The sequence below is a fragment of the Mauremys mutica genome, chromosome 12 (assembly GCF_020497125.1).
Source record: "Mauremys mutica isolate MM-2020 ecotype Southern chromosome 12, ASM2049712v1, whole genome shotgun sequence".
Lineage (NCBI taxonomy): Eukaryota > Metazoa > Chordata > Testudines > Geoemydidae > Mauremys > Mauremys mutica.
This window is the reverse complement of record NC_059083.1, coordinates 1,471,390-1,491,948: the sequence shown is the minus strand read 5'-3', so window position 1 is coordinate 1,491,948 and position 20,559 is coordinate 1,471,390. Positions and strand designations below refer to the sequence as shown.

The 20,559-nt window shown below is 58.1% G+C and overlaps 1 protein-coding gene across 5 annotated transcripts; it reads right to left on the bottom strand.

Moving 5' to 3' along the window:
• Nucleotides 1-62: 62 nt before the first annotated feature.
• RGL2 (ral guanine nucleotide dissociation stimulator like 2) lies at nt 63-17,679 on the bottom strand. Of its 5 annotated transcripts, none has more exons than XM_044983538.1 (19): nt 17,491-17,676; nt 16,773-16,986; nt 14,724-14,792; nt 14,172-14,347; nt 13,605-13,667; nt 13,350-13,531; nt 12,978-13,117; nt 6,610-6,951; nt 6,251-6,354; nt 6,042-6,126; nt 5,563-5,640; nt 4,098-4,172; nt 3,684-3,716; nt 3,264-3,385; nt 2,605-2,697; nt 2,317-2,449; nt 1,799-2,044; nt 929-1,043; nt 63-795 (listed from the first exon to the last, which is right to left on the bottom strand). In XM_044983538.1, the coding sequence occupies exons 2-19, from the start codon at nt 16,887-16,889 to the stop codon at nt 605-607; spliced, it is 2,364 nt and encodes a 787-aa protein (XP_044839473.1). In that variant the 5' UTR covers nt 16,890-16,986; nt 17,491-17,676; the 3' UTR covers nt 63-604. The 5 variants fall into 5 exon arrangements, with proteins under 5 accessions (XP_044839473.1, XP_044839475.1, XP_044839477.1 ...); XM_044983540.1 differs by having other exon boundaries at nt 13,350-13,495; XM_044983542.1 differs by having other exon boundaries at nt 6,736-6,951; nt 17,491-17,672.
• Nucleotides 17,680-20,559: the final 2,880 nt, after the last annotated feature.

Sequence of the window (20,559 nt, the reverse complement as noted above, 5' to 3'; positions counted from 1 at the left end):
TGCTTTCTCTGGCTGTGCCTTGCATGGCTCACTCTCCCCCCCGCAGGCACAGCTCTCTGCCAGCTGCTTCTAGTGTCTTTATTGCATTAGTGTTACAGCAAAGAGGGCTGGGGCCACAAGCCCCCTGTACAGTGATTATGTGGGGGGGGAAATCAGCTGCCCCTGCAGGGCTTGGATCACAGAGTCCTTCCCCCCCACCTCCAGTTGGGACAAGTCCCTGAGACGCTGCCATCTCGGCACCAGTGGGGGCACCCCATGTCCCACCTGTGTCTAGCAGGACATTACCACGCTGGCCTCCCCACAGAGTCCTGGCAGGGTGCGACCATGCTGTGGGGGGTCACTGCCCCTGCTCCCCATGGGGGCAGCCCACCCCCAGCTGTGCCTCCTGGGTGGACAGGAAGTAGGTCCTGGCCTCTGGGGGGAGGGGCTGTCAGGACATCACCCATTTCAAGGCACTTAGGTCATGGCCCTGAGGCTGCTGGGCAGACCAGCCCCTGATGCCGGGAGAGATGAGGACAGCCCCAGGCAGCTCCAATTCCCTTCCTCACAGCCCGGGAGGGTGCAGGTCACTTCCGTTCCTCCAGGGCGGTTGTGGGGTTCGCCGTCAGAAGAGGGCCCTGGCCAGCTTGCGGCCGGTGGCCTTGATCTTGGGGAAGGTGGCGCTGAGCTCAGCCCTGCGGGGGGCGGCGCTGGGGGGCAGGGCAGGCTCCCCGGCGCTCTTGGGGCGCAGCACAAAGTCCAGGCTGGAGCCATTCATGGCGTAGAAGACGTTGGCTGTAGGCGGGAAGGTCAGCTCTGCAGGGGAAGCGAGAGGGTGTGAGGGGGGTTAGGGAATAGGGTCCCCCCACCCACTCATGGGACCCCAGCTCCCTAGGGAGACCCCATTGCTGTGGGTGCTCCCTGCTCCCCCAATCCCTACCCCCCTCACCTTTCCCCTCAGGCAGCAGCTGGACCAGCTGGAATTGGGGGGCAGCCGCCCGCTCCTGGCCGTGCTTCTCCAGCACCTTGGCGATGACCGACGGGGTCTTGTCCTGGCTGGTCACCTACAGCAACACAACACACAACTCCCACTGTGCACAAGAGAGCCAGGCCAGGCACCCCAGAGAGCACCACCACATACAGGGAAGTGATCACCCCCCAGAGATAACACACACACCCCATGCAAAGCTGGGAGAACACAGCAAATCCTGCCAGACATCCCAGAAAGCCTCACCCCCACCCAGTCAACACCCCCCCTCCCCCAACAATGCACGCACATGTGCAGGTCCAACCTGTTCATACCAGACACACACAATGGGGCAGCCCCTCCCCACAGGGAGAGACAGTGAGTCAGGGGACCAGCTGCCCCCTCCCCATAGCAGCTGTGGGATTGGGGTCACCTTGGGGAAAAGGGAGGTTCCCAGGCTAAACTAATAGCCTGGCCCACCCCCCGCAACACACAGACTGCAGCAGAAAGTGTCACAGCAAAACAGACAGGGCAGGGTTGAGAACCCAGGAGTCCTGGCTCCCAGCCCACCCTGCTCTAACTCACCAACCCTCACTCCCCCCAGCTGGGATAGAACCCAGGTGTCCTGACTCCCAGCTGCCCACTCCCCTCCCAGAGCCCAGGATAGAACCCAGGAGTCCTAACTCACCAGCCCCCACTCCCCCCCAGCTGGGATAGAACCCAGGAGTCCTGGCTCCCAGCCCCCCTGCTCTAACTCACCAGCCCCCACTCCCCCCCAGCTGGAATAGAACCCAGGAGTCCTGGCTCCCAGCCCCCACTCTGGAGACAGGACCCAGGTGTCCAGGTGCTCACCAGGATGCTTTTGTAGAGGCTGCCATTGTGCAGGGCCATGCGGGCGCGGATGATGCAGCAGTCGGAGGGGGGAGCCCCAGGCTCCAGGTTGGGAGGGGCAGGGAAGGCAGAGCCGCATGAAGCTGAGCGCCGGTGCCCCCGGGGAAAGCCCCCCCCGGTGGGGGTGGGGGGCGAGAGGCCCCCGGCCGAGGAACCCACGTTCTCAGGAGCTGTGTCTAGCGTGGAGACTGACGGCCACTTCATGTGCTGCGGGGACGCAGAGGGGGTGATGGGAGCAGCAAAGGGTACAGTGCTGGGATTGAGGGAGGGGGAGGAATGGGACAAGGGGCAGGGGACCGAGGGGGAAAGGGGGGTGGGGTGGGGGAGGAATGGGACAAGGGGCAGGGGACCGAGGGGGAAAGGGGGGTGGGGTGGGGGAGGAATGGGACAGGGGATGGGGGTCCAGGACTTGGGGGGGAGAGATATCAGGCGGGGAGGTGGGGGCAGGGGGAGGAAGCGGTGGGGGGGGGGTCTCTCACCTGTGCCAGGCGAGACAGCAGCTGCGTGGGGCCATGGGGGGGCGGCAGCAGGTCAGGGCTGCAGCCGGAGGGCCCCTCATGGGAGCTGGGCCCCTCCCAGGAGACCAGGGGGTTCCCCACGGAGCTCAGCAGCCTGGGAGATAGGGGAGGTAACAGATGGAGCGAGGGGGGGATGCTACCTTCAGCCCCACCAGCCTCCAGCCCCCTTCCCCATCCCTCCAGCCCCTCAATGCCCCAGAGCCCGCCTCCCTCAATCACTGCTCAGCCCTGCCCCCCGCCCATGCTCACTCTGTGCAGTGGGTGATGACCAGGGTGGGCTTCAGGGGCCGCTGGGGGATTGGGGCCTCCCCAGGGGGTTCGATCTCACAGGAGAGACTGTGACTGTGGGGAGAGGGGGATTAGAATTTCACAATACACACAACCCCCCAAACTTCCATACACACACCCACACGCACCACCACAACCCCCCAAACTCCTCTACACACACATACCTCTCCTACATGCCACACTCCCTACACACAGGCACCACCACAACCCCCCAAACTCCTCTACACACACACACTCACCCCCCTCCTACATGCCACACTCCCTACACACACGCACCACCACAACCCCCCAACCTCCTCTACACACACACACACCCTCCTACATGCAACACTCCCTACACACACGCACATGCGACACCACAAACCCCAAAACCCTACACACACACCCCAAACTCCTCAACCCACACCCCTCCTACATGCAACACTCCTTACACAACCCCCCACAAACTCCCATATACATGCAACACAACCCCCAAAACCCTACACAACCCCCCCACAAACTGCCTACACAACCCCCACACCATACAACCCTACATGCAGCAACCCACTTCACGCAGCTCCTACAAGCACCATACCCCCCGCCACCACCACCAGCCACAGGGGCGCTTCCCCCCCCGCTACCTCTGTGCCTCGGAGAGGGGGGGCAGCGCCCGCAGCCAGCGCTGGAAGGGGGGACTGGGCTGGACACTGTAGTTGCGGCACACGGACTGCAGGAGACGCAGCTGGGCCAGCACCTCAAACTCCTGGGGGGGGGGAGAGTGGGGCGGTTACATGGGGGGGGGCACTGCCGACAGCAGGGCTATGACAGGGCAGCAGGGCAGAGAGCGGGGGGAGGGGGGGGCTATACTGCGGGGCGGAAGGGGGGGCCCAGAGCCCAGGGGCTGTAACCAGCGGGGGAGGGAACTGCACAGAGAGCCCAGGAGGCTGTATGGGGTGGGGGGCAGAGAGCGATAGAGGGGGGCTGTACCGGGGGGAGAGCGACAGAGGGGAGCCCCAAGCCAGACATGGAGGGAGCCCAGCGGCCCTGGCACAGCCTGGTACCTTGCGCCGCTTCTCGAAGTTGATGTATCCGTTCTGCCAGAGAAACGAGAGGTGCCATGAGCCCCACAACTGACCCACACATGTGCCCGGCCCCCTCATCACTCCCCAACCCCCCATTGCTCCCCTCCCCCTGCTGCCCAGCCCCCACTGCCTGGCCCATTGCTCCCCTGCTGCCTCCTTGCCTGGCCCCCCAGTTCCCCCATTGCTCCCCTGCTCCCACTGCCCAGCCCCCTCATCACCCGCCACGCCCCCACTGCTCTCCTGACCCCCACTGTCTCCTTGCCTGGCCCCTCCCTGGCACACATGCCCCCCCGGCCCCACTCCCTGGCTGTCCCCACCCCGCCTCATGCCTAACCCTAACCCAGCCCCTCACGCCTAACAGGGTGCTGGATCACCCCCGCCTCCCGGTCTCACCTCCAGCTCGTCCTTCATGGCCGTGTCCAGCATCACCAGGTCTCGCAGGAAGGTGCCCAGGTACGGAACCACGCCCTGGGGGGAGCAAGGGTCAGAGAACGGGCAGTCAACCCTCCCCCCGCCCAGCTGTGCGCCCTCCGGCCTGCACAAACCACCCCGCCAACCCCTGCACCCCGCCTAGCCCCTCCCATGCCCACCATGCACCCTTCAGCCCCCCACAACCCCTCCACCCCACAGCACTCTGCCTAGCCCCCCCACGCCCACCATGCACCCTCTAGCCCCCCACAAACCCCCCTGCCCCGCAGCACCCGCCTAGACCCCCCCCCACGCCTGCCATGAACCCTCCAGCCTTTGTTATGTTGTATGTGAGTCTTACTGTTGAGCCTATGTGAGTTTTACTGTTTTGCATGAATGTGTGCCTCAGTTTCCCTGTGTGCTGCACCAATACCTCGGTGGTGGGAACAGGGGTGTGTGATTTTGGCTGAGACCCTCTGGGGCAGGTGAGGCTGCTCCAGCTGCCTGCACATGTGCTATGGCCGGTGCCCTTTGTAACCTGAGAACCAGGTGACTTCTCAGAGGAGAGCTGTGTTAGTCTGTAGCTGTAAAGAGCGACAGAGTCCTGTGGCACCTTGCAGACGTGCTTATGCTCCAATGCGTCTGAGAGTCCGTAAGGTGCCACAGGACTCTGTCGCTCTTGGCAACCAGGTGACTCTTGGCCTGGGAAGCGAGACACAGACGAGGAGGAGGAGCAATGGGGGTGTCTGCGGTGGGGTCGCTGGAAGCTGGCAGTCTGCTTGGGGGGACTGGAATAGGGGGAGTCCAAGCCGCCTGGCCCAGGACTCCCCAAGATGGACTTGGCTGGAAGTCACTGATTTCTGTGCTAACAAGCTCTGTTCTACGCCATGTTCCTGTCAACTAATAAACCTCTTTCACCGGCTGGCTGAGAGTCACGTCTGACTGCGGAGTTGGGGTGCAGGACCCTGTGGCTCCCCCAGGACCCCGCCCGGGCAGACTCGCTGGGGGAAGCGCACGGAGGGGCAGGGGAGGCTGAATGCTCCAAGGTCAGACCCAGGAAGGCTGAAGCCGTGGGAGCTTCTTGCCCTGCAGACAGGCTGCTCCGAGGGAGAGGAGGCTCCCCAGAGTCCTGCCTGGCTTTGTGGGGAGCAGTTCCAGAGCATCGTCCGGGGACCCTGTGACACCCGCCTACCCCTCCCACACCCACCATGCACCCTCCAGCCCCCACATAGCCCCACACAAAGCACACTGCCAACCCAAGCTACTGGGCCCCCCACATATTCCCCACCCTATTGTGCCTCTGCCCAGCCCCCCATATACCCCAACCAGGGCTGCCCAAGCCCACCACGCCCTAGTATCCCCCCCACCTCTGCCCTCCTGGACCCTGGAGGGGGAGAACAGGGACGGGGTCAGCCCCTCCTATCCTGTGCCCCGCCCCTCCCCCACTCACCACTGGGCGCTGCTCCTGGGGTCTCCGCAGCTGCCGGCGTGGGGCTGGGTCGGTGCCAGACGGTTTGGAGGTGCCCTCCTGGGGGGGCAAAGGAATGTGAGAGGGGCACAGGGTGCGAGTGCGAGGAGGAACAATGAGACATGGGAAGGTGTCGGGGATGAGGGCGGATACAGGAGACGTGGTGAGGCACAGGGGTTGGGCCAGTTGGGTAGGGAGGGGGCAGAGGGAGGGAGTGGGGGGCAGGATGGGAGAGGAGGACATTAGGGGGCTGTGGCGAGGAGGTGGGTAGGAGGCAGTATGGGGGGCAGGGAACCGGGGGGCAGGATGGGGGCACAGGAGCCAGGGGCCTGGGAGGCCGGATGGGGGGCAGGGAGCTGGGGGGCAGGATGGGGAGTGCACAGGAGCCGGGGTGGCTGGGGGGAAGGTGTGGGGCCGGATGGGGGTGGGGCCCAGGAGCCGGGGGGCAGGCGGCCCCTCACCTGGAACAGCAGCTGCCGACTCAGGTTGTAGTTATCCTGTTCAGAACAGATGGTGCTGAGCTCCTCGTAGCTGCGCAGCGCGTCCCTGGCAGGAGGATCGGGGGGGGGGGGTGAGTGACCCCTGAGACGTTGCCCCCCCCGATGTCCCCCCACCATCCCAACCACCCAGTTCCACACACACACACACACACACCCCGGCCCAGCCCCACCTGGCGGTCTCGTCCCAGGTCCGCTTGAGCCGGTGCACGGGGCTGGACTGCAGGGCAGAGATGATGGCGCAGAGAGACGAGAAATTCCTCAGGGTGCGGCACTCCTGGGGGCACAGCAGTCGGGGTCACGGGGGGCCAGCTGCAGGGCGGGGACTGGGCTGGCTTGGGGGTGAGGGGTCGGGGGGCCTGGCTGGTACTGGGGGCAGAGCTGAGGTCAGAGGTCGCTCTCACTTCCACTGGGTGGATCCTTTTCCCATGAGCCAGGGGCCATTGCTGGGAGGGGGCCGGGGGGGGCTCTGGGGCCAGACGCAGTGTGGTGACCCCGACCCCAGGGGGCTGAGCTCCGGCCCCACACTCACCTCGGCCACGTGGATCCATTTCTCCAGGATGCGGGCCCGGTGCTGGGGGCCAGGGACGCGACTGGAGTTTGGGGGCCCGATGCAGTGTGACGACCCCAGAGGGTTGAGCTCCAGCCCCACACTCACCTCGGCCACGTGGATCCATTTCTCCAGGATGCGGGCCCGCTGCTGGGGGCGCAGCCCCGGCCTCGCCAGGCAGGAGCGGATCACGGCCCCCGCCAGGCGGTTGAACTGGCGCACCGTGGCACGGACGCTGGGGCAATCCCGCTCCCGCCCCTTCTTCTCCCGCTGAGACCAGAGCGAGCCCAGGCACTGGTAGGGCACGACCCGCAGGAACAGCGCCTGGGGGGAGGGGCAGGGCTTAAATGGGGGCTGCTCCCTGACCCCCGCACCCATCACCCCTGGGAACAGCGCCTGGGGGGCAGGGTTAATGGGAGGCTGCACCACAATCCCTCTGTGACGTTATTGATATAAATGGGGACCATATAGAACATGGGTTGCAACCAAGGTCCTGTAGTGGCACCAAATCCTAAGTAAAGGGGGTCATATAAGGTGTCTAAGACCAGGTTCTGGGTTGCTGATTATAATTATGCTGTCTATATGTCTGTATCATTTTTAGTTGAAGTTATGAATGTTGGCTCTATGCTGTCTGTATTTCAAGTTTGTGCTGTGCTTCTGGGGGAAGCCTCCCAGACAAGCTGGTGTTAGCTCTGCCTAGCCTGTTTGATGGCCCATTAAGGACCATTAAGGACACAATGGACCCATGGAGAGAAGGCAGACACGCCTTGTGACTCAGCAAAGTATGCAGGGACTGGCCCATGTGACTCCAGGCTCCATCTTGCTGTAAATTTCCACAGTGAAGACAAAGAGATTCTTACACCTGGAAAGGCCTATATAAGGCTGATGCTTCATCTCCATCTTGTCTTCAATCCTGCTTCTGACCTCTGGAGGGATTTTGCTACAAACTGAAGCTCTACACAAGGGACTGAATGACCCATCCCAGCGGGGGATGTTCCAGAGACTCAATTTGAACCTGCAGTTTACTCCATCTCTGCTGCAAGCCTAAACTAAGAACTTTGCCATTACTGTATGTAATTGATTCCATTTAACCAATTCTACCTCTCATCTCTACCTTTTTCCCTTTGTAAATAAACCTTTAGATTTTAGATTCTAAAGGATTGGCAACAGCGTGATTTGTGGGTAAGATCTGATGTGTATATTGACCTGGGTCTGGGGCTTGGTCCTTTGGGATCGAGGGAACCTTTTTCTTTTATTGGGTGTTGGTTTTCATAACCATTCATCCCCAGGACGAGTGCACTGGTGGTGATGCTGGGAGACTGGAGTGTCTAAGGAAATTGCTTGTGTGACTTGTGGTTAGCCAGTGGGGTGAGACCAAAGTCCTTTTTGTCTGGCTGGTTTGGTTTGCCTTAGAGGTGGAAAAAACCCCAGCCTAGGGCTGTGACTGCCCAGTTTAAGCAATTGGTCCTGATTTGGCACTCTCAGTTGGGTCCGCCAGAATCGCTCCGTCACAGTGGCGTAGTCGTGCTTGGATCCACAGAACCAGGTCAATTAAGTTTTGGGTCAGAACCCCACGCTATCCAAATTTTAACTTTGGGATTGAGAGTTTGGTTGGTTAAAGATCAGTGACCATGAGACAGAGAGCATCAGGAAAAGCAAGGAAACTGCAAGCCTTGAGAGACAGCCTGCAGTTTGATTATGAGCAAGAACTGGCAGAAATTCGAATGGAGAAAGAGGCTGATGAGAGAAAGAAAGAAGTTGCTAAGAGAGAAGAAAAAGCTCGTAAGAGGCGTCTGGAGCTGCTGGCTGCTGAGGAGAAAACTCGACAGATGCAACAGGAGACAGCTAGACTCCAAATCCAAGTCAAAAAAGCAATGGAAGAACAGCAGAGACTGTATCCTCTTGAAAGTCCAGTTTGTAACAATGTTGGTATGTTGTATAACTCTGAGCAGTTGTCTGGGGGTAACCAAATGTACCCCAACAATGCCACCTTTTATGTCAATGCTGTTACTGTGTGTTCAGTAGGGGGTGGCCCCATAAATTGTGCCAGTGCTATGGATGGGAATGGTAATGGAAAATTCATAGAGAGTGTAGAAGTCAATGGTAAAAGCTGTTTAGGGCAAATTATGGCTTCTAACATCACTCTTGTTAGAGCAGATCTGGTCAAAGAGGAAGATTATTTACCAAATCAGAGTGTGAATGTTGTAATCCTCTGTGAGTTTACTGTCCGTGTGCCTTTAGCCAGAATCCACCTTGAGTGGAATGGGGCTCAGCATGAGGTGATAGCTGGCGTCAGGAAGTTATTGCCTAAAGATCTTTTAATTGGGGAAAATGTTAAAGCTTTGTTCAATCCAGGTAGCCAGTCACAGGAGAGGAATAATCTTAAACCTGTGTCTATTGTGAGCAATAATTTGCCTGAGGTGGGTTGCTCCAAAGGTTTGTCTGTGGAAAAAAGCAGTGTGTCTGGAAATGAAGTTTCTGAATGTCTGTCTAATGTCTCAGAAGTTAATCTGGAGTTAGATCAAGAGCAGAAAGATCTCGTTGGGGAGGAAAATGTTTCTCAGGAGCAGATTAAAGTAGATGGTCAGGTTAAAGCCCTAACTAAGGAAGGAGAGGGTAAATTTGTAATGGGTAATGGATTGGTGGCTAGTGCAGCTTGTAGAAGTAAACCTGAAATGGGTAACTGTGATTTGCTAAAAGTAGCTCAGTGTAGTGAAAAGAGCAGCAGCTTATCTGTTGGGAGTGGCAATGTGCCTGGTAGGGAAAGTTTGGAGGAGCCTAGGCAGCCTTGTGAGCTGATGGCTTTGTCTAATCAGCAGTTTGGGAAGGGAGGGATAGTGGAAGATGAGTGTCCATATCCCTTACCTGTTTCCTGTGTGGAGAAATGTGACAGTGGAGGGAATGTGCCTGTCTCTGTCAGGAGTATTGACTTGCCTATGAAGGAAGCTACCCCAGTCTCCAAGCAGTTGTCTGTGAACAGCCCTGTGTGCTGGGACGAGGGAAATGAAATCCCAAGCTGTGTGTCTGGTGAAGGAGAATGTGTCTCCGGCTCTTCTGTGTCTGGGGAGCAAACAGAAGGGGCCTTTCAGCCTGTGATGGTTGAGGGTGATTCAGTTGTCTCGAAGTTGGTTGTAAATACAGCTAAAGCCCAGGAAGGGAATGGTCCTGAGTTTGTGTCTGCTGGGGAAATGGCACTGTGACTAGGTTGCATCCAGTTAGTGTCTTAGCAAAATCCCAGAGAACAGACAATTCTGGTGCTTGTAGTTTGCCAGTTGCTAATGTGTGGTTGGAAAAGGGTGTAGCAACTCTGTCTGATCAGGGTGATACCCTAGCCAGGGCACAAGGAGAGCATGAAGGTGATTTAATGGTGTTACTTACTGACAGTTTGACAACTTGTAGCAAGAAGGAAAAGATTCCTGAACTTGTTCATGGCCAAGGGAAGGAGACTGCTTCTGACCTGTTATCTAGAAAGTCTGTAGGTGTGCCTAAAAGGGGATTGTGTAGAAATCCGCCTGTGGGGCCTGAAGTGAGTCTAAGTGTAGGTGAGACCCAGAAAGCGGCTGTGGTTGCTCAGGGAAGTGTTCCTGTAAAGCAAGCCCTAGGTGGAGAGGGGAAGGGCAGAATTTCTGTGAGGGGTGAATTGCTGCTTAGAGAAGCTCCTAGGGAAAGGAATCCTCATGGTAGCCTGTGCAAGCAGTTTACTGCAACTGAAGGGTGTAAAAGTGATTTAATCAGGGAAGTTTCAGTTCCTAACAGCCAGAAATTTTCTGTTGTGAATGGATCCACTGACTTTCCTTTTGAAAGATCCAGTGTGGGCAGCTTTGAAAAGGTCTCAGGTGGAGTAGAAGCTGTTAAGGAAGTTGAGCAGCCCTATAACCACCTGGCTGTGTGTAGCCAGCTTGTTGGGGAGACAATGCTGTTGGGACAGGAATGTCTCCATGCTGAATCGGTAAGTGAGCAGTCTGTGCTTCAGGATCTGAGGACAGATTCAGTTACTGGTTTTTCAAAGCAGAACAGTTTTATGGCTGAATGCTTGAGGAGGCAGGGGAGAGCAAGCCAGCTCTCACCCTCAGACTCTTTGGATTTGTGTGGTATCTCTGTTAGACAAAGTCCAGCCGTGGAATCCATAGCAGCTAAGAAGTTAAAAGCTAGTGTCTGTGTTGATGCGAATTACTTGGCTGGCAGGGAGAAGAAAGACTTGCTAATAGCTGTTAGCACAGAGGGCCCACCCCATCAGGCAGTGATCTCTGTTAAGCAAGAGAAATCAGGGTTTAATCCTAAAGGACAAGAAGGAAAGAGAAGACTGAATTTTGCAAAGGGAACTCACAGGTTAACCCTAAAAGGCCCAAACTCCAATGGTATTGAGCCAAGGATGTGGCATGACAAACATGTTTGTAGATGGACACTTGCAATCAATTTGTTGTTATTGCTAATGCTAACTGTAACAATGTATAATGTGCCTAATCTTTTGGAAAATCCCTTGAACATGTTGAAAGGAATACATGAGAACCCACTTTATGTTAAAGGGCCTTGCTATACAGATGTTTCACAGTTAATGCCTGTAAACAGTGTTGGAACTTTTCACAGGGGAAAATACATTCCAGACCTGATGTGCTGTATGAAAGGGGAAACTGAGGCACACTACCATATTGCGTTCATGGCTAAATGCCGAAAGTCCTGTACTATGAACAACATCAATATCTACATTGGTTTAATGTTAATTGGGTTCAAAACATTGGCCAAAGCTGGTATGGATAAAGTAGCTGTTTTCTTTAGCTCTTGGCAAGATCACCTGAAACATACAGGAACCATGCTGCAAAAGCTAACCAAGTTATACCTTAAGTTTGTAAAAAGATTCATTCATGTTATTGAACATGACTTTGATAAACCATTTCGGTTATACACTGGTACGGCCTCTAGCCCAACACTAGCTGTAGTGAGACAGACCCAAGGAAAGGGGGCTCTTGGGATGCAGTCAGCGATGTTTTGTCATCCCTTCCTGCATCAATTTTGCGTTGGGGGTGTGACGTTATTGATATAAATGGGGACCATATAGAACATGGGTTGCAACCAAGGTCCTGTAGTGGCACCAAATCCTAAGTAAAGGGGGTCATATAAGGTGTCTAAGACCAGGTTCTGGGTTGCTGATTATAATTATGCTGTCTATATGTCTGTATCATTTTTAGTTGAAGTTATGAATGTTGGCTCTATGCTGTCTGTATTTCAAGTTTGTGCTGTGCTTCTGGGGGAAGCCTCCCAGACAAGCTGGTGTTAGCTCTGCCTAGCCTGTTTGATGGCCCATTAAGGACCATTAAGGACACAATGGACCCATGGAGAGAAGGCAGACACGCCTTGTGACTCAGCAAAGTATGCAGGGACTGGCCCATGTGACTCCAGGCTCCATCTTGCTGTAAATTTCCACAGTGAAGACAAAGAGATTCTTACACCTGGAAAGGCCTATATAAGGCTGATGCTTCATCTCCATCTTGTCTTCAATCCTGCTTCTGACCTCTGGAGGGATTTTGCTACAAACTGAAGCTCTACACAAGGGACTGAATGACCCATCCCAGCGGGGGATGTTCCAGAGACTCAATTTGAACCTGCAGTTTACTCCATCTCTGCTGCAAGCCTAAACTAAGAACTTTGCCATTACTGTATGTAATTGATTCCATTTAACCAATTCTACCTCTCATCTCTACCTTTTTCCCTTTGTAAATAAACCTTTAGATTTTAGATTCTAAAGGATTGGCAACAGCGTGATTTGTGGGTAAGATCTGATGTGTATATTGACCTGGGTCTGGGGCTTGGTCCTTTGGGATCGAGGGAACCTTTTTCTTTTATTGGGGTGTTGGTTTTCATAACCATTCATCCCCAGGACGAGTGCACTGGTGGTGATGCTGGGAGACTGGAGTGTCTAAGGAAATTGCTTGTGTGACTTGTGGTTAGCCAGTGGGGTGAGACCAAAGTCCTTTTTGTCTGGCTGGTTTGGTTTGCCTTAGAGGTGGAAAAACCCCAGCCTAGGGCTGTGACTGCCCAGTTTAAGCAATTGGTCCTGATTTGGCACTCTCAGTTGGGTCCCGCCAGAATCGCTCCGTCACACCCTCCCACCTACTGCCCCTGGGAACAGCGCCTGGGGGGGGCAGGGTTAATGGGAGGCTGCACCCCAACCCCCACCCACTGCACCCTGACCCCCACCCCTCACTTACCCACAGGAACATCTCCTGGGGTGTCCTGAACCCCCACACCCTGTAACCTAAACACTGAGTCCCCACCCCCATTACCTACCCCCACCCCGCAAATACCCTGACGTGGGGACCCGTTGGGTACAGCCGCCCCACACCCACACTCACCGCCTCCACCAGCGTCAGCTGAGAAGCCACATGGTCGGCTTGGAAGATCAGGATGTCGAGGGGGTCAGGGTCCCCCCTGGGGGTCACACCCCCCTCAGGGCCATCTTCCCCCGCCCCCCATTCTTCTTCCTCCAGCTCCCCTGCAAGGGGGGGGCAGTGTTAGACCCAGTGGGGGAGAGCCTGCCCCACAGACAGACCCTCCCCACAACCCCAGTACCCCCTCCTATCTCCCCACCCCCCAGATCTGCCCCCCACCCTCATCTGCCTGCCTCCTGGCCCCACAACTCCTCTCCAACCAGACCCTTCCCCCATCCATCTGCCCCCCTCCCCAGTCTGCAGGCTTCCCCCACCCCCACCCCCAGCCCCCCTCACCTCCATTGCTGGGCCCCCCCGGCACCCCCCGTAGGGCGAGCAGGCGTCTCTCGGCCTCGGAGCCCTGGCCCAGGGCACATTGCAGGCTCCGGCCCAGTCGCTCCACCAGGCCCGAGTCCAAGGCCCCTCCGAAATCCTCGGGGTACCTGTCCAGCCAGGAGCACATCACCGAGGAGAAGGCCCTGGGGGGAGATGGGGGTGAATGGGGGACACGGCCAGGGGAAGGGAGGGGGAGGCTGTGGGGGCGTCACTCACCGCTGCAGCTCAGCTGTCTCTGGGGAGACGGGCCCTGGCTCCAGCGCCCCGACCTCCTCCAGCCTGAGGGAGAGACCGGGTCAGGGGGGCTGCCATGGCCCCTGCGCTCCCCTCCCCACACCGGGGGGCTCCTTTCCCTACGTGCATGCCCCCTACCCCCCCCCCCACCGTGTCCCAGCCCTCCCCTCTCATGCCCCCATGGGCCATGGCCCCTGCGCTCCCCTCCCCACACCCGCATGCCCCCTAACCCTCCGCTCCGGGTTCCAGACCTCCCCTCTCATCCCCCCATGGGGCCTGGCTCTCCCCTTGTGTCCCCCCATCCCCTCTGCCCCCCACGTTCCCCCCATAATCCCAATTCTAGTCACGCCCCACTTTCCCCCAGCGTTGTGCCCCCCTTCCCCCTACCTACCCCGTGTCCTGCACCCCCTCCCCTTACTTACCCCATGTCCTGCACCCCCTCCCCTTACTTACCCCATGTCCTGCACCCTCTCCTCCCCCCCACTTACCCCAGCATCCTGTGCCCTCTCCCCCCCCATCCTGCGCCCTCTCCACCCCGAGCCCCATCACCTGTCGAGCAGCAGCCCCAGCACCATGGGGGGGCGGGCAAACACCCGGTAGGTGACCAGGAAGGCAGGGATGTAGGTGGCATCGCCCAGCGTCTGGGCCTCCAGCAGGTGCCGAACCAGCCGGACCAGCGACCCGGCCTTCAGCGAGCGGGCCTGGCTCCCCGCCCCCCCCGGGGCCTGTGGGGAGAGCACCAGTCAGCCTGGGCCCCCCACTCCCACCCAGTGACCCAGCCTGGCTCCCTGCCCCCGCCCCAGGACCTGTGGGGAGAGCACCAGTCAGCCTGGGCACCCCACTCCCACCCAGTGACCCGGCCTGGCTTCCCTGCCCCCCCCACCGCTATGGGGAGAGCACCAGTCAGCCTGGACCCCCCCCCAGCCTGGCACGCTCCCCCAGTGACCCGGCCTGGCTCCCCGCCTGCCTGAGGCCTGTGGGGAGAACGTCAGAGCCATCCTAGACCCCCCCCCACCATCCCCTCTCAGTGACAGCCCCCCCCATACCGCTGGGGGCCCGGGGAAGAGAGGGCACCAGAGCCAACCTGCCCCCCACACTCACCCCTGGCTGGCGCGTGGTCACTGTGTAGATCACTCCCTCCTCAGCCTCCTCAGTCAGAGTCACTGGGGGCTGGGGGAGAGCGGAGGATTACCCCGGGTATCACTGCCCCCCACCCCCTCCATCTGCAGGAGTCTCATCCCCCCTCCCCCTACTCCAGCCACCCCCCTGGATTTCCCCTGGCCAGCTGTATATGAGCGGCCCCACACCCCCCCAGGAGTTGTCACTGTCCCGTCCCACCCCACACACACACCCAACTCACCTTGACAGGCAGACAGTACCACTGAGTCCGGGACAGCCCCCCTCCCTCCTGACCTCCCGGCCCCAGGCACGCCCCCAGACGCAGGAAAACCTTCATCAGCTCCCCCTCCCCCCCGGACAGAGACCCCCCCCTCCTGCTGCCTACTGGGGCGTGGCCCCCGCAGGCCCCCCCCAGAACTGCCCCCTCCCCTCAGGCAGAGGGAGCACTCTGGGGGACATCTGGGTACGTGGGGGGGACAGACGGCCGTCACCACCCCCACCCCAAGGTCCGTGTATGCTGAAGAGGTTCACTGGGTCCTGCTCAGCCCAACCTGGGGGCGCGACTCTCACTGGGGTGGGGTGTCGGGGGGAGGGAATCGCCCAGCTGAGCCCCCCCCCGCAGCCCTATGGGACAGGCCTGGGCCTGTGGACCTGGGCAGAGGAGTTCGGGGTGCATAGGGCTGGGGGTCAGGGTGGGAAAGTTAGGGGGCACAGCGGGGGTTCAGGGGCACAGACAGTAGAGAGGGGGGAAAGGGGGTGCAGGGGAAAGGGGAGGGGGCGCAGTGGGACCCAGTGAAGCTCCCAAACATGCAGGCCAGGGCAGCCAGCCAGACACCCTTCCCGCCTCCCCAGTCACACACTCGCCAACAAGAAACCCCTCCTACACTCCCCTGTCTGTCCCCTTCCCCTTCCCCATCTGTCCGTCTGTCTGTCTCTGCTCCCCTCCCCCGTCAGTCTGTCTGTCCTGTTCTCCCCACTCCCCTCCCCCGTCTGTCTGTCTGTCTCCGCTCCCCTCCCCCGTCTGTCTGTCCTGTTCTCCCCGCTCCCCTCCCCCGTCTGTCTGTCTCCGCTCCCCTCCCCCCGTCTGTCTGTCTGTCCGTTCTCCCTACACTCCTCCCCGTCTGTCTGTCCCTGTTTCTCTCTTTCTGTCTCCCTCCCCTGCTTCCGCCTTCTCTGTCTGCTCCAGCCCCACCCCCTGCCGCCCTGCCCCCCCAGGCACTTCCCCAAACCTGCCCCGCCAAACCCAGTAGCTGCCAGGTTACCTGCCCTGCCCCCCAGCGCAGAGACTGGGTGTGTCCTTGGGAGGGGGCGCTCACCTGAGCCCTATGACCCCAGGGAGCGGCAGGGGACCAAGGGGAATTTGGGACAGGAAGTGAAGGGACATCTCAGACCCACTGACACCCAAGCCCCACACTGCCCCTCACCACAGCCCCAGCCCCCCACGCCTCACAAATAGCCCACAGCACAGACACCCCCTAAACACCCCACCACTCCACACCCACCCATTCACACAACCACACCGAGTGAGCTGCATAACTACCAGCAAAGCCAACACAACCACACACACCTCAACTACCAACGAGGCGCACCCCCATGACGCTTCACATGCAACTATGTGACCCCACCACACACACACACCATATACCACATACACTAAGGGTGTAACAGTACAACTTGCCCCTCCCAACACACGGCTCCACAAACCCTCATGGGTGTGACACCACCACACAACACACAGCTCCACAGCCCCCCCCTTGCACCACATACACCCACAATGGTGTGAACCCTCAACACCCCCCTTCACACCTGCGTGACCCAACACCACACAATCTCCTCCCCCAACCACACACAAGGGCGTGACCCCACATCCCGACTGCTGCCAGCAACACCCGAGCTGACCCCCCCCCACGCCACCCCCACAACACAACCCCACGGGGCTGCCACCCCTTCCCCCATGTCCCCCTCAGCGCACACCTCCCTGGGACCCCTCCCCCTGCACCCCCCTCCCCACATCCCCCCAGCTCAGCTCACCTGTGGCTGCGGGGGGTCGGGGGACCAGCTCCGGTACCCGCTCAGAGTGACCCCCTGCTCCTCCCCCAGCTCCAGCCGGGCCCCCTCCAGCAGCTGGCGCAGCGAGCGGGGCAGCATGGGGGGGCCGTGGGGGGAGGGGACTTCTCAGCCCCACGGAGGAGTCATGGGCTGCCCCCTACTGCCGGGGGAGGGGGGTGTCGGGCGAGGTCCAGGACTGAGAAAGAGGGGGGCGGGAACGGAAGGACATGGGAGGGAAGTTAGGACTTCTCCAGGAGCAGGAAATATTTGGGGGGCTTGGTCCCCCTCCCTCCTGCAGCCCCCTGCTCCCCACTTCACTCCTAACACCCCCACTGCACCCCTCCCCCTCCCTACACCCCCATATTCCCCACTGCCCCCCCTGCTCTCTCACTGCACCCCCGCCCTGCTCCCCACCCTACACCCCCATATTCCCCACTGCCCCCCCTGCTCTCTCACTGCACCCCCGCCCTGCTCCCCACCCTACACCCCCATATTCCCCACTGCCCCCCCTGCTCTCTCACTGCCCCCCCGCCCTGCTCCCCACCCTACACCCCCATATTCCCCACTGCCCCCCCTGCTCTCTCACTGCCCCCCCGCCCTGCTCCCCACCCTCCTCCCCCATATTCCCCACTGCCCCCTCCACCTCTTCCCACACCTCGTATCCTCCATTGCACCCCCTGCTCCCCCCGTGCACACCCACCTGGGTGCCAGGCTGGGGGCGGGAAGGTCCCTTCGCCCCTCGGGCACCGGCTCCCTGCTGCGCCCCGGGGCCAGGCTGAGCGCGCTGGGCGGGGCTGGGCGGAAACCCGGAGCCGGCTTGGGAACGGAGCCAGGGGCCGGGGAGAGTCAAAGCCCGGAGCTGGTTGGAGGGGCAGGACGGAGTGGAGTTAGGGGCTGGAGAGAGAGAAATCCAGAGCTGGACGGAGTCTACGAACAGAGCCCGGGGCCAGATAGACAGAAAGCCCGGAGCTGGAGCCAAGGAGGGGCAGGAAGTGGGGGCAGGACAGAAAATCTGGAGCTGGAACTAGGGAGGGGCCGGAAGTGGGGAAGGACGGAAAGTCCGGAGCTGGAGCCAGTGGAGAGGCACAAAGCCTGGAGCTGTATCAGCCTGGACTTACTGTTCCAGGGAACAGTAAAGCCGGCAAGACTAAAAGGGGGTGGATTGGAGCCAGAACCGCACAGCCTGGAGCAGAGCCTACCGGGGAGATCGAAATCCTGGAGTGTAAGAAGTCTGGAAAGGAAGTGACATGAAACCCCGAGCAGAGCTGCAAGGCCCAGACAGGAGCGTTAAAGCCCAGACCGGATCCACCTGGGAACAGAGCCAAGGCCAGAGAGACCCAGAACCTGGAACAGACACGCTGTGTGGCTCTGTCCCATGGCTGCATATTTCCCCCTCCCCTGGGATCCTCATCCAGCTCCATGTTGCCAGTTCTCCACTCCTATTCCCCTCGGGATCCAGCTCCATGTTTCCCAGCGCTCCAGTCTGTATATATGCTCCCCCCTCCCCTTGTTTGTATATTCTCCCACTCCCCTTAGGAGCTGGATCCACGTTTTCCAGCTCTCCAGTCTCTACATTCCTCCCCGCATCCAGTTCCGTGTTTCCCATCTCTCCAGTCCATATATTCCCCCCTCCAGTGGGGTCTGGAACCTCTGGTCCCTATATTCTCCCCTCTCTCCACAGGAGGAAGCTGAACAATGGGGATTCCCTTCCTGTCTCCCTCCGGCCAGGAAGTCCCCCCTCCAGTGCCTGCCGTCTGGGTATGAACCCAGCATGGGCAATGCTTAGAGAGCAAGGAGAGCGGGGAAGTGAAGACCAGGACATACAGGACCCTGTAACATAAGGGGGGGAATGGGAGCAACCCAGGGTAGCAAGGATGGCAGGAAAGGCTTTGTCTCTCTGAGCCTGTGAAACTCTCTGCTACTGAAAAAAGAACAGGAGTACTTGTGGCACCTTAAAGACTAACAAATTTATTTTAGCATGAGCTTTCGTGAGCTGCAGCTCACTTCTTCGGATGCATAGAATGGAACACACAGACAGGGGATATTTATACATACAGAGAACATGAAAAGGTGGAAGTATGCATACCAACAGGCAGAGTCTAATCAATTGAGATGAGCTATCGTTAGCAGGAGGAAAAAAAACTTTTTGAAGTGATAATTAAGATGGCCCATAGAAAGTGTGAGGAGAACTTAACATAGGGAAATAGATTCAATTGGTGTAATGACCCAACCATTCCCAGTCTTTGTTTAGGCCACAGTTAATAGTATCTAGTTTGCATATTAATTCAAGTTCAGCAGTTTCTCTTTGGAGTCTGTTTTTGAAGTTTTTTTGTTGCAAAATTGCCACCTTCAAGTCTGTCACTGAGTGGTTAGAGAGGTTGAAGTGTTCTCCCACTGGTTTTTGAATGTTATGATTCCTGATGTCAGATTTGTGTCCATTTATTCTTTTGCATAGAGACTGTCCGGTTTGGCCAATGTACATGGCAGAGGGGCATTGCTGGCACATGATGGCATATATCACGTTGGTAGATGTGCAGGTGTACGAGCCCCTGATGGCGTGTCTGATGTGATTAGGTCCTATGATGGTGTCACTTGAATGGATATGTGGACAGAGCTGGCATCGGGCTTTGTTGCAAGGATAGGTTCCTGGGTTAGTGTTTATGTTGTATGGTGTGCGGTTGCTGGTGAGTATTTGCTTCAGGTTGGGAGGCTGTCTATAAGCGAGGACTGGCCTGTCTCCCAAGATCTGTGAGAGTGAGGGATCATCTTTAAGGATAGGTTGTAAATCTTTGATGATGCGCTGGAGAGGTTTTAGTTGGGGGCTGTAGGTGATGGCTAGTGGTGTTCTGTTATTTTCTTTTTTAGGCCTGTCCTGTAGTAGGTGGCTTCTGGGTACTCTTCTGGCTCTGTCAATCTGTTTTTTCACTTCAGCAGGTGGGTATTGTAGGTTTAAGAATGCTTGATAGAGATCTTGTAGGTGTTTATCTCTGTCCTGAGGGATTGGAGCAAATACGGTTGTATCTTAGAGCTTGGCTGTAGACAATGGATCGTGTGGTGTGTCCGGGATGGAAGCTGGAGGCATGTAAGTAAGTATAGCGGTCAGTGGGTTTCCGGTATAGGGTGGTATTTATGTGACCATTGTTTATTAGCACAGTAGTGTCTAGGAAATGGACCGCTTGTGTGGATTGGTCTAGGCTGAGGTTGATGGTGGGATGGAAATTGTTAAAATCACGGTGGAATTCCTCGAGGGCTTCTTTTCCATGAGTCCAGATGATGAAGATGTCATCAATGTAGCGCAAGTAGAGTAGGGGTGTTAGGGAACGAGAGTTAAGGAAGTGTTGTTCTAAGTCAGCCATAAAGATGTTGGCATACTGAGGGGCCATGCGGGTACCCATAGCAGTGCCACTGACTTGAAGATATATATTGTCCCCAAATGTGAAATAGTTGTGGGTGAGGACAAAGTCACAAAGTTCAGCCACCAGGTTAGCCGTGATATTATCGGGGATACTGTTCCTGACGGCTTGTAGTCCATCTTTGTGTGGAATGTTAGTGTAGAGGGCTTCCACATCCATAGTGGCCAGAATGGTGTTTTCTGGAAGATCACTGATGGATTGTAGTTTCCTCAGGAAGTCAGTGGTGTCTCGAAGATAGCTGGGAGTGCTGGGCATTCAGCCTTGGGACCGTGTGCCCTGGGTCTTAGGGAGAGGCAACTCTCTGAACCCAACTGGCCCGGGCTATGAGGGTCCCAGGGATGGGGAAGCTGGGGGCG